Source organism: Odontomachus brunneus, unplaced genomic scaffold (assembly GCF_010583005.1).
Source record: "Odontomachus brunneus isolate Ranch 3 - 2012 unplaced genomic scaffold, Obru_v1 Obru_scaffold_219, whole genome shotgun sequence".
NCBI lineage: Eukaryota > Metazoa > Arthropoda > Insecta > Hymenoptera > Formicidae > Odontomachus > Odontomachus brunneus.
In genome coordinates this window covers 390,343-404,001 of record NW_022639669.1, presented here as the reverse complement: position 1 = coordinate 404,001, position 13,659 = coordinate 390,343, and the positions used below count along the sequence as shown (strand labels likewise).

The window sequence follows — 13,659 nt, the reverse complement described above, 5'->3', positions numbered from 1 at the left end:
TACAATTAGTGAAATATTAAGAGTAGGGGAAATTGAATTAAATTATTATTGAATATTACTGTACTGTATTGATTCCTTCGCTACATTTGTAACTAAAATTAAACTTAAATATTATTAAACTGTGAATTGTACCTAATATAATATAATATAAAGACGCGAAATATAATATAATCAATTTAAATTTGTAATGTTCTCTAAATAATGTAAATCTAATGTTTGCGTTATATTTCAGTTGTGCAATATTTCTATACCTAAATGTAAGATTATATTTTAGGTGTTTCTCGTACATAAAATATGATATTTTAATATATGCAAGGAACACAATATTGTAATATCTCAAATATATATATATATATATATATATATATATATATATAACTTGGTGGATTATATTTACAATATCTTCTTATATCGTTCAAAAAAATGTAATGACATATTTATTGGTAAATGTTTCAAACGACGTAATAACAATCACAATGCGATTAATATTGATACAATGTTGTATTAGTAATAAAACTTTAACCTACAACGTGCTCGCAAAAGAGAGAGAATATTCCTTCTTTTTCTCTCACAATATTTTGATAAAGTAAGATTAAGACTAAACTCTTTTTATAAGAATTCTAGTTTTACAATATCGTGTTCCTTGCATATATTAAAATATCACATTTTATGTACGAGAAACACCTAAAATATAATCTTACATTTGGGTATAGAAATATTGCACAACTGAAATATAATGCAAACATTAGACTTACGTTATTTAGAGAACATTACAAATTTAAATTGATTATATTATATTTCGCGTCTTTATATTATATTATATTAGGTACAATTCACAGTTCAATAATATTTCAGTTTAATTTTAGTTACAAATGTAGCGAAGGAATCAATACAGTACAGTAATATTCAATAATAATTTAATTCAATTTCCCCTACTCTTAATATTTCACTAATTGTACAGAATGAAATTTTTTGAAAAATCAGTAAATTGTATTTTTCAATGCAATTCATTTATTCAGTACAACTCAATATACAGGGTGTCCCAAAACAATCTACGTAGCTCTCATGAGAACGTAGAGCGGGTCGAGGTAAACATAAAGGTCTATATCAGATATTCGTAATAATAACCGAGAAATTAATTGCGAAAGATTAAGGAAAAGCGTATGTTAAGTGATAGAGGACGGAACGCTCGAGTCAACGCAGCCCAGTAATATAACGTGCGGATGTCGCCACGTGGCGATTAAATGTACAATGCACTACTGCCTACGCTCATATCGTTACGATCCTACGTCTTGCCGTGCCTATTGTTACACCGCGCCGAGGCGAGATGTAGGAGCGCAGCGATAATGTAAGTAGGCAGTAGCGCGTTGTTCTTCTAATTGCTATTCGTTGACATGCGCGCGCTATATTACTGGGTTTGCGTTGCAGCTCGAGCGCTCCTGCTCCGACAATTTAGCGCACGTTTTCCCTTAATCTTTCGCAATTAAGTTCTCTTATTATTATGAATATCGCAAAACGATATAGGACTTTTATATTCATCTCGACCCGCTCTACGTTCTCACGAGAGTAGATGGGACCCGATTGACCACGATACGATTGGACACAGATTATAATGATTGGTTCGACCTGATAATTCACTAGATAATTCTTTTCATCGGTTGGTTGTGTCCAATCGTACCGTGGTCAATCGGGACGCTCCCCATGAGAGCTTCGTAGATTGTTCTGGGACACTCTATATATTAACGTATATCAACGTATATCATCAAAAATATAGGTTTGTTCGAGTTGCTTGTACTATTCACACTTTTACACTTAATGCCCGTTGCATACTAGTGCACTTCAAACAACATAAATTTTCCAAAATACGTTCTGAAGATGCTTTCTGGACGGAGGGACGTCATCAGAATATTTTTAGGGTGACCTTTGAAAGTGTGAGCTATCTGAAAATTGCTAATATCCAATAAGTTTATTCGCATTAATTGAACTTTTTACACTTTCACACTTAGGCCGGTATTCATAGTCAAATCTTATTTCAAGACCGTCTTAAGTAATGTCTTAAGATGCGAATACGGCTGTATAGCCGATATTTATAGTCGAATCTTATTTCAAGATCGTCTTAAGTAATATTTTAAGATGCGAGTACGGCTCTGTGATTGGTTTATGATATCTTAAGATAGTACTTAAGATGATCTTAAATATAAAATCTGATTATGAATATCGGCCTATGATTGGTTTATGATATCTTAAAACAGTACTTAAGATCTTAAATATAAGTAAGATCGGATAAATATAAGTAATACCGGTCTTAGTGCACATTAATTCTTTAGAGGTTTTAAAAATGACGTCATGATTTCCGTTCGTGTTACGAGTGTAAATGCAATTCTGATGCACTTTTTACACTTAGTCCCGAATAAGAGTGAAAAGTGTATCAGAATTGCATTTACACTCGTAACACGTACGGGAAATATGACGTCATTTTTAGAATCTTTAAGATTTAATGTGCACTAAGTGTGAAAGTTTAAAAAATTCAATTAATGCGAATAAATTTATTGGATATTAACTATTTTCAGACAGTTCACACCTTCAAAAGATGTTCTAAAAATATTCTGATGTCGTCCCTCCGTCCTAAAAGCATCTTCAGAACGTATTTTGGAAAATTTGTGTTGTTTAGGGTGCACTAGTGTGCAATGGGCATTAGGTGTAAAAGTGTGAATAGTACAAGCAGTTCGACAAACCTAATTTTTCGCGAAAATCTGCATAATACTGTAAGAGTTTTCAATAATTATTTAAATAATTTAGATACATACTTTATCATGTTTTTATGAAAAATTAAAATAAATTTCAGTAACATTCAATTATTTTCATTGTATACTGAAAACTGTTATATGTTACTTTTCAATAATATTCATTATTTTTTATTATATTTCACAATATTATATTAAATTTTATACTAAAAGCTATGATTAATTTTGATTTATATTCAATACTTATTTAATAGTTGTCATTTTCTGTTTCATCGGTTTTAATGTAACTTTCAACAAATTATTTCCATCAGAGATCCCACATAATTTGAATTTTTTCAAAGCCCATATCTCTAAAATTATTACATCTTCCAAGAAACCGTCTTACAAGGTTTTGTATTTTATGGTAAAAACTAAAATAGTTCAATAGGAATTAATTTGGCGGGGCCCTAAAAATGGCCTATTAAAATGGCCCCAAAAATGGCCCCTAAAATGAAACTATTCTTTTATTATTACAAGAAGGAACTACTGGCATCAAAGTGACCCAGTACCGATTTAAACATTACTGGTATCAGACTTGGTAAACATTACTTGGTAAACATTACTGATATCAGATGCCAATACGTGTTTAGTATTAGTGTGATTTGTGTGGGATGATAGAAAAGGGCCAGTATCGGAAAACAGTACTGTTACAGTACCGAAAATCAATATTGTACTAGTATAAAAAAAATATTGATTCCTAACACTGGGGAAGTACCTATTCCCAGTACTGGAACAATATTGATTCTTAGTAATTTTTATTATTTGTACAATTGTTAATATCACAACTATATAGTATGGAAAGAAAGATCAGACCATGACCGGGCTGTACAGGTCTATTTTTAATAATCATATGAGCAAAAATCGACGGCTGGAATCGAACTCGAATTTTTCCCGCTTGTCAGGCAAGCGTTCTTACCACTGAGCTATTTAGGTTTCGCGTTAATGACCTCTTCCGTTTTCCCATAAAGGACATTGGTATCGTCCGTTTCTCGGTACCGGCACAATACTGGTCCAATATCCTCTATTGGCAGATTATATACGATTCTTACTTAGGTATCCAGTACTGATTCTACGAATAGGGCCAGTACCAATAACAGCTTTTTAAATACTGGATCAGTACTAAAAATGACAAACACTTTTCGATAACGCCCTAGTATACGGTACGACTATCCAGTACCTACCCTTATAGAAATATCATACTAAGAATCATTGATAATTACTTATTATCCAGTATTTTTAATACTGAAAATAAGTAATTATCAATGATTCTTAGTATGATATTTCTATAAGCGTAACCTTAGTACGGAACCAATACCAATAAAACAGTTTTTTAATATTAGGCTCAGTACTGAGCGAGTACCAAAAACGGACATCCGTTTTTCGGTATCGATCCTGTATCGGGCCATTTTTCCGTACTGGAAAAACATATACGATTCTTATTTAGGTAAATTCAATTTAGCATTTCGTCTTTCGGCTACAACGTTGTATTGATATTCAGGGAGACATTTCTGAGCATTTAATAAATTTTTAATGTTGGGTTTATTTTTAACCTATTTTTTACATATAATATTAATAGTACGACAGATATTCCTTCGTGAAAAATAAAAGGAACTCACGGTAACAAAGCCGCGACAAAAGGAATAGAAAACTACTTTCACATCGTTGTTCCTAAGTAGCGCTAAAAATAGAATAAAAGTAGAATAACAAATGTATTTAAAAAATTTAAAGTAACTTCGACGCGAACCTAAAGACAACATATCAAAGACAACCAAAGTTATTATTTCTTTTTGTCTCAAACTTAATTACGTTAAGATAGTAGGTTAATTTAATTCTTATCTGTTAATTTTTGACTCTCATAACTAAAAACATACTTAATAAAAAAATACTTTATTATAATTTTTTGAAAAGGTGTTGGAGTATGTTACAAGAATATGAAATAAAAAATGCGAGTATCTACTTAAACATTTTTAGATAATATTGATCTGATATTGGAAAGATCATTCAAGATTAATCTATATTTTCATCATAAGTACTCTTTCAAACTATACAATTTCTCAACTTTTATCCGAAAAATTTTGTCTATGAAGTGTTACAAAAGAGATAATAAAATGCATTATTTAAAATGGACAGTATGTATTGCCCAAGTTGCGACAAATTTTTGTAAATTAGTAAATTAAATTATTTGAAACATTTGTCACGATATTACAAAACTACATTAACATGTCGTTACACTTACTTTCATTTTTCTTATCGACTTTTTTCCTTAGACGTCTCTGGTAGTAAACAATTTGAAAATGTATAGAATATGTAAAATAATTATGTTTTCTTTCAATTATTTATACACGTTTGTACACTGTTTTTATCTAATGTAATCACTAAATGTTCTTGGTAAATAACTGCTGATATAGCAAATTGATATAAGACAAAATATAAATAAGTAAATATACCATAAATAAGTCATTGAATTTTAGTTTGATAATAATTAATAACTTAGTAGCAAAATATATAAGAAAAATTAATATTTCTAATACGCACATACCAATAATGATATTGCTGCTAAAACTATCAGAGCGGCAGCGTACCAATGTTCAGCTATCCACCGCCTGAAAGTAGCAAGACTCTCATCGGATAATAAAAGTTTTCTCAAAGTTGCTAATGGTCCACTTGGATCAACCTAAATAAAAAATATTTTAATTACCATCATTTCCGTCATCCTATCCAGATAGCACGGAAATGAATAGAAATAAAGAATCCATTTCAAAGAACACTTAAAGAATTAGAAAAATTAATATCTAGATATTTTTTGACGGATTAACTATAATTAGATTGTTTTGAGGTAAAAATTAATTGAATGAAATATTTTGCGACTAATTATTTTGAATACTCTAAAAATTTATGAGGAAATAATTGTAGAATTACAAATGTTTTATTGGATACAATTACTTCCTGTGACTACGTTCAGTAAATGTTTTTGATGTTTTAGGTTTGCTTTTAGCAAACACCAAGTAACAATTACATAACTGTTAGTTATAATGTTCCACTTAATTGTTAATTTGTAATCTTAGAATATAAACACGCGATTTATTTAATTCTATATAATTCAACTTCAATTTTGGATTCTTTTTTTCTTTTAAAACCGATTGCATTTTAATCATTTTTATGATTTTACCTGGAAAATAAAAGTTACTCGGTAAACAGCAAATAACATTACGTCAATATTGTAATTCTCCATTCAACAATATAATTATTACGTACACGTATAATATTGTTATTATATATGCATATAAAAGTATACATTATATAAGCATAAATCCTATTATATATAATACAAATACCAAGAATATACAGGGTGAATCATTTTAATCGAATCAGGAAAATATTTCGAAAAATATGGAAAATACGGAAAAATATTTCAAACAAAAGTTCTATCGTTCGGACATAAGATGGTGTAATTGGCTTGACCCCGAATAGTCGTTTGAAAGTCACGTAAAGGTCACCTTCAATTTCTTAAATGGAAACCTTCATTTTTTATTGCATATTCTTACTTCGAGAGCTTTTCAAAACACTATAATAAAGTATTTTTTCATTAAGTACTTTTCGAGTTATAAGGTTTGAAAGTTACAGTACCACCGGCATTAGCATTATCCAAGGTGTACCACACGGAGGTTGCCTGGTCGGATTTACACCTCTGTGTGTGTTATAGATTGTACCTGTTATTTTCATTTCTACATAAAATTGAATTTTGTCAAATGGTTGGGGTGCACACGCACATGCCTTCTCCCTGTGTGCACATTCTCTCCACTCGACTCTCGCGCGATACTTGTCCTCAAATGTTTCATTAACAAGCAAGCAAAACGCTATATCAGTTACCTCGCCACTGTAGACGTGACACTTTAGGTGCACAAAAATTAAAAAGAGTATTAAAATTAACACTTTGTTTCCTTAATAATAAACATGACTGATTATTCACCTAGTGAAATTGTCGACATGATAATTGAATATGGAAGAGCCAATGAAAACTATAGACAATGTGCCCGTCAGTATGCTTTATCCAGATCGTCGATGTCCCAATCATACTATGTAATATAATAATGAAAGTTATTAATAGAGCTCATGAGGGTACATTATATCGCAAACGTAGAAAAAAATCTTTAACTGATGCTAATGATTTGAATATAGCTATTTTATGGATGGTAGTAATAAATCCTTAGATTGGTTAACATACAATCAGTTGAGAACTCAATGTTTTTCAGTCAACTATCCGGCGAATTTTAGCGAATTTTCACGCTTATCACATTCAACGAGTTCAGTCACTTACTGAAAATCAAAAACAAAAACGCATTGAATTTTGTCATTGGGGATTGGAAAAATTAGAAGAAGATCCGATAATTTTTTTGATAATGTTTTATTTATCAACAAATCAACATTTCAGAATACTGGAGAATTGAATCGTCATAATTGCCACTTTTATTCAGATATTAATCCTTTTTGGATTCGTCATGTAGATCGTCAGCATCAGTGGAAAGTAAATGTTTGGTGTGGCATTTTGGATCGCCAGGTTATTGGATCCTTTAATAATAATATTAACCGAATAATACTTACAGTTCTTGCAAAATAATCTAATCGAATTGTTAGAGGATATCAATTTAGGAACTAAGGATCGCATGTGGTTTCAACACGATGGTGCTCCTCCGCATAGAGCTGCCATTGTGCGAGACTATTTACATCAAAGATATCCTGAACGCTGCATATGGTACAACGGTTATATCACATGGCCTCCAAATTCTCTTGATTTGATACCTTGTGATTTCTTTTTATGGGGATACGTTAAAGGGATTATTTTTGCTACAGAACCGATAACTCCGGTCGATATGAGAAATCGCATTACTAGAACTTTGGCAACTATTGCCGAAGAATTTCTTCAACGAACTACTATTGCATTGAGTCACAGATTCGGAATGTGTATTGAAGTGAATGGTGATACATTCAAAAAATGTTATAAGACGTAAATCGTGGCGTGTACGAGCACGAGCAAGCGCGCACACGCGCACACACACACACACACACACACACACAGTAGCTGAGAGGGTTTGGAGTCATTAAATACGGAAGTGACGAACCATGAAGTCCTTATCTCTACTGTGACACACTCATACACACACAAAAGAGGTGTAAATCCGACCGGGTAACCTCCGCGTGATATATCTTGAATAATGCTAATGCCGGCGGTACTGTAATTTTCATGCCTTATGAGTCGAAAACTACTTAATGAAAAAATACTTTATTACAGTGTTTTGGAAAGCTCTCGAGTTAAGCTACAAGAATATGCAAATGGAGGCTTTCATTTAAGAAATTGGAGGTGACCTTCACGTGACTTTCAAACGACTATCCAGGGTCAAGCCAATTGCACTGTCTTATGTCCCGCTCCGAACCATAGAACTTTTGTTTGAAATATTTTGCCGTATCTTTCATATTTTTCGAGATATTTGCCTGGTTCGATTAAAATGACTCACCCTGTATAATGTCAGAGTCATTGTCATTGGAATTGCCTGCCGCGCGATTTTTTATTAAGCAACGCCGACCGTGACTAGTAAGCGAATGCAGGGATGCCGATTCTGTTACATTTGCAGCACGCTAACAGTGCGTAGAAGGGATGGCTGCCATGCGTACATGCCCTGTCCGTTTGTTTCACTTCAGTCATACTTTAGCCGAAGGGAGAGACGCACACGGACAGGGCACGTATGCACGTATGCATCCCCTCTACGCGCTGTCAGCGTGCTGCAAATGTAACAGAATCGGCATCCCTGAGCAGATGATGACCGGCCGACCATCGCTGAGGATCGAAAACGCAGAGGAACAGGAAATATTTGCAAACTTTAGTCACTTGTATTTTCTTAATCAAATATTAGTGTTTTTAAACTATTTTAACATTTACATATGAGAACATATTTACATGGAAAATTATAATATTGGTGTAATGTTGTCATTAGATAATAGTTGTTGAGTATTTTGTAGTCTTCTTTTTATTTTTAAGTATCAGTCTATATAAATATTTCAAGGAGTTCTCAGGAATTCCAGTCGTGGTATGTATAATTTTCTGAATTATTCTTCTACGAATTCTTAAAGTATCGCAATTCAAGAAAAAAAACTATAAGTATATTTATTATGCTACTTGGGTATCAATTATTCCGTAAATTGGTTTTGCTTACCTCGCGACATTTTTGAAAGACATCACAGTAACCATTATAATCGTTACAGGGAGTTCCCGGTTTTGAAAACATATCGGGGATATCATACGGCGGGGAGTTCCAATCGAAAGACGATCTACAAGAAGACATCCGATAGAAGAAACAGTTGATCTTACGATTCGTTGAATAATTATCATTTTAATTAGTAATTTAAAAGAAATCCTCGTATAAATTATTGTATACAATATAAATAGATGCACAAATGATTAATCCAAAATTTTCGGCTAAAAAATCCTGGTTTAATAGAAAAAAAAATAAAACAAATTTTTCAATTAAATTTATCGATGCTGGTTATAATGGTTACTTTTCATAACTTTAAGTAATTTCTCGGGCCGCTTTTAAATTTCTCTCTGCTCTGAAAAATGCAGTATTTTTAGACACGATGAAATAGGCAATCCATTTTTAAGTCTTATTCAATGATTGGATATGCGTAGCAGACAAGGAATATTGCATCAATCGGAATAAATGGCAATTGAAATGAGCTACGTTTGGTGAATACGCCGTGTGCTACAAGATATTTTAGCCAAGATTTACTATTGTGTCTGTTGTCTTAGAAGTAATATATAAACTGGTGTTGTTATGCGATAATTTCATGGAATGTTTTATTTTGTTAACGGGCGTTTTCTATCCAATTTTAGACTGAAGCGGATTAATTGACGTTAGTAGTCCGCAATAATTGTTTCACTCAATTACAATAACTCATAATAAATTTTATAATATCATAAAATATCATAAGCCTGATATCTCACTAACAAGGGACCTGACAGAACTGTCCCTCACTGATTTTGACGCGCTTCGGATATATTGTAGAGCATCAAAAAATAAAAGACTCAAATTTTTTATATCGGCTTATCTCGAAGTTTAGGGGTTAAAAAAGCCCCTTAAAGAAAATTAACTTTTTTATTTTTATGGAATAATTTCTAAAATATGAGGAATATGAAAAAATATTTCCTAAAAGTTTTACAGTATTTAATTTTCTTTGCAACGGTGTATTTTATTTTTTTAATGTCAACCCTGACGAAAAAAAATCTACAAATAACTACATGATTTTATTACTAATTCATACATTTCTATAGTGAAATAGGAAATATTACAAAATACTAGGAAATACTATGAAAACTTGTCAAACTTGTAAAAAAGTTGTCATTAGAAATAGTTCGTCATTATAAATAGAATTATCCAAACAACTTATTATATATTATCAGAAATTTTGAAAACTTAAAAGTTGTCATTAGAAATAGTTTGTCATAATAATTAGAATTATCCAAAAATAGAATGACAAATTACAATGATTTTGTCATAGCCAAAATCTGTTAAAAAATTACAATTGTTTACGATATATTACAACGAACATTATACGTATAATTTAATACATAATTATACGTATAATACATAATTCGTTGTAATACATCGTAAACAGTTGTAATTTTTTAACAAATTGGCTATTATAAAATCATTTGGCTATTACAAAATCATTGTAGAAAGCTGTAATTTGCTCTTTCATTTTTGGATAATAATAATTATGACAAATTAATTCTATATGACAACTTTTAAGTTTTCAAAATTTCTAATAATGTATAATAAGTTGTATATTTTTAAAAGAAATTACGCCCCAGACAGCACACAATATTTATGATAAAGATTTATAACTATTTATTTTGAACAATTTTTTTACAATATTATATAAATATTTTATGTATATAAAGGAAAAATATATCAAAATCTTTATTCAAAATATTATTAAAATATAGATTAAATATCTTATACAATATCTATCACAAACAAAAAATAAATATTTTTAGTAATATTTTGTAAATATTTCTATAAATATTATACATGAAAAAATAAATGCAATTATTTATAATTATTAAATTAATGAATAAATAAGAAAATCGAAATTTAAATTTTGATAATGTATACTGAGAAATAAAATTATTTAAATTAGAAAATATAATAAATACAAATATATTTTGTTAAATATAATATCTTAACTTAAAAAAATATTTGCTAAATTTTAGAAAACATGTAATAAATACAAAGTAATATTTTTTTAAATTTATAAAATGAGCTATAAATTAATGAATTTTTAGATAAAAAATAATTTCTTTGATTTAAAATCTATGTATAAGAATAAAATCTATATATAAGGATAAACAAAAGATTTACTTACAAGAAAATTAGTTTTTTTTTAATATAAAAACTGTTTCAGCAAATATTTGTTTGTTTTAAAAGTAAATGAAATACAAGTGGTTCATTTTGTAAATTTAAATAAATTATTTTCTAATATTAAAAGTATCTTTTTGGTGTTTCAAATTAAAGTTTCTTTTACTATCAGAAAGCAATTTATTTAAATTTACTAAATGATTTATTTGTATTTTATTTACTTTTAAAACAAGTAAATATTTTTTAAATATACTTTTTAAATACTTTTTAAACATATTTATTACATTTAAAAAGATCTATTCTTTTCTTTTAAATAAATAATTTATTTTTGTATATGGATATACCATATATATACAATACGAAGCGTTTTTTAATCAAAGTGGCAGTAGTGCAGTAGGTAAAGTGAACAACTTAAGAACCAGAAGTCTCAGCAATGGTAAGCAACTTTTTGAAGTACAATTTAAATTGAATAAAGTAGTAAGTGTGAAATAATAAAGTGGAAAATTGAAAGAAATTTCAGGAAAAAAGAAAAGTATGTATAAATGTATATATTTTATTAAATATTTTTATAATATTTATTATAAATATTTATGATCTGTTGAATCTAAGATCATACAAATATTTATGAAATATTTTGATAAATATTTATAAAATATTAAAATATATCTTATAAATATTTTGTAAATGTTTTATAAATATTTTGTGCTGTCTGGAGCTTTCTACGTGTAATAAAGCATAATTTCTACGTCATAGTATTCTCATCTACAATAAATGAAGAAAGTGTCCGAAACCGCGCATTTTCTCGTGAATAGTTGTAATTTTAGCATTAAAACTTTTTCTTTTCATGTAGTATCTCTAATTTAGTTGTAGTTTCCGCGTATTTTTTGTTGTAATTAATTGTAATTTAGCGGAGTTGTTACATAAAAAGTTGTAAAATTTTTTTCCGCTAGGAAAATTTTTTACTCTCCTTCTCCACTCGTTACCTTCGCAAAATTTTTAAGTTTTTGTAAAGACCAAAATTGTAGAGCATTTAATACCAAATACACCCATATATAATAGTAGAAGTTGGTCTCGTTTTAATCGTTGGAAAATGACGTGAAAATATCGTGCCATAGACGCCAAATAGATGGATACTATAGATCAAAGGACGCGGCAGCGTCTTGCGCCAAGTGAACGCGCGAAGCGAGGAACGGACTTGAGACGGCCCGTTATATACGACGCCTTTAGTTGATCGGAGGCAAGATTTCTCATTCTGCTATAACGGCTGATCCAATCAAATTCTAAGTGGGTTTAATCGATTTCTCAGTGTCGAATTGTATGAGAAAATTTTCTTTAGTTTTGCTCTACATGGTTGATAAGAGGAGATTTTCCGGTGCAAAGTACGAAATTATCAAGTTTTACGATTTACGATTTTGTCGTCGTCGTCGTCAACCAGTTTTCGTATCCTTTAACTTTGTCGTCCATTAGATGGTGCCACGGGGCAGTTCAATCAACGAGATACGGACCGTGTAGCTAGACTGTGTGCATTTGTATGGCACTACGAAGTGGTTTATCAGTCAGTCATTGAAACATGTGCCGCGTGGTCGGATTGATGTGTGTGTGTATGTGTGCGTGTACGTGTTGTGTGTGTGATGTTTTTTATATATAACTGCACTGTTGAACTGGTACACATTGATGCAATAAACAATAAATTAGAGTGAGACAAAATATATTTGCCTCACTCTATTCATAGGTTAATCTCCACCTGTCCTTACAAAAAAAATACTATTAGTATCTATTAGCACTAATAGTGTCACTAATAGTTTCACTAGCAGTGCTAGTAGTGTCACTATTAGTGCTAATAGTGACACTATTAGTGCTAATAGTAACACTATTAGTGCTAATAGTGACACTGTTAGTTACACTATTAGTGCTGATAGTGACATTATTAATGTTAATAACGGCACTGTTAGTGACTCTACTCTCTTAAAGTGGATCAGTGAATAGTCACTGATATTAGTTATGAGTATAGCACTGAATACTTTCAGCCCTTATAGAAATATCATACTAAGAATCATTGATAATTACTTATTTTCAGTATTAAAAATACTGGATAATAAGTAATTATCAATGATTCTTAGTATGATATTTTTATAAGGGAGTGCTATACTTATAACTGCAATTAGTGTATATTCACTGTTTTCAGTGATGTTTACTGATTCATTTTAAGAGAGTAGTAGTGACATTAATAGTACTAATTGTAACACTATTAGTGCCGATAGTGACACTACTAGTATTAGCAGTGATACTATTAAAGACACCAATAATGTCAGAAGTGACATTACAAATGCCAATACGAGTATAGTGGTACGGCCAATACGAGTATTATAAGTGACACTTGATGAGATAATATGTATAAGTACGTAAACTTTATTATTACTATAGAAAAACTATGAAAGATAATTTATTATTATAGGGGGGGGGGG

The 13,659-nt window shown here is 30.4% G+C and overlaps 1 protein-coding gene across 1 annotated transcript in view; it reads right to left on the bottom strand.

Moving 5' to 3' along the window:
• LOC116852364 (disintegrin and metalloproteinase domain-containing protein 10) overlaps positions 1–13,659 on the bottom strand; it is a gene marked incomplete at its 5' end in the record, with an annotated part of 339,156 nt that overhangs the window by 57,028 nt on the left and 268,469 nt on the right. Inside the window, 2 exons of the mRNA XM_032832640.1 lie at positions 5,323–5,457; positions 8,993–9,107. Of these exons, the coding sequence (XP_032688531.1) occupies positions 5,323–5,457; positions 8,993–9,107 (250 nt within the window). The remainder of the gene's footprint in view (positions 1–5,322; positions 5,458–8,992; positions 9,108–13,659) is intronic.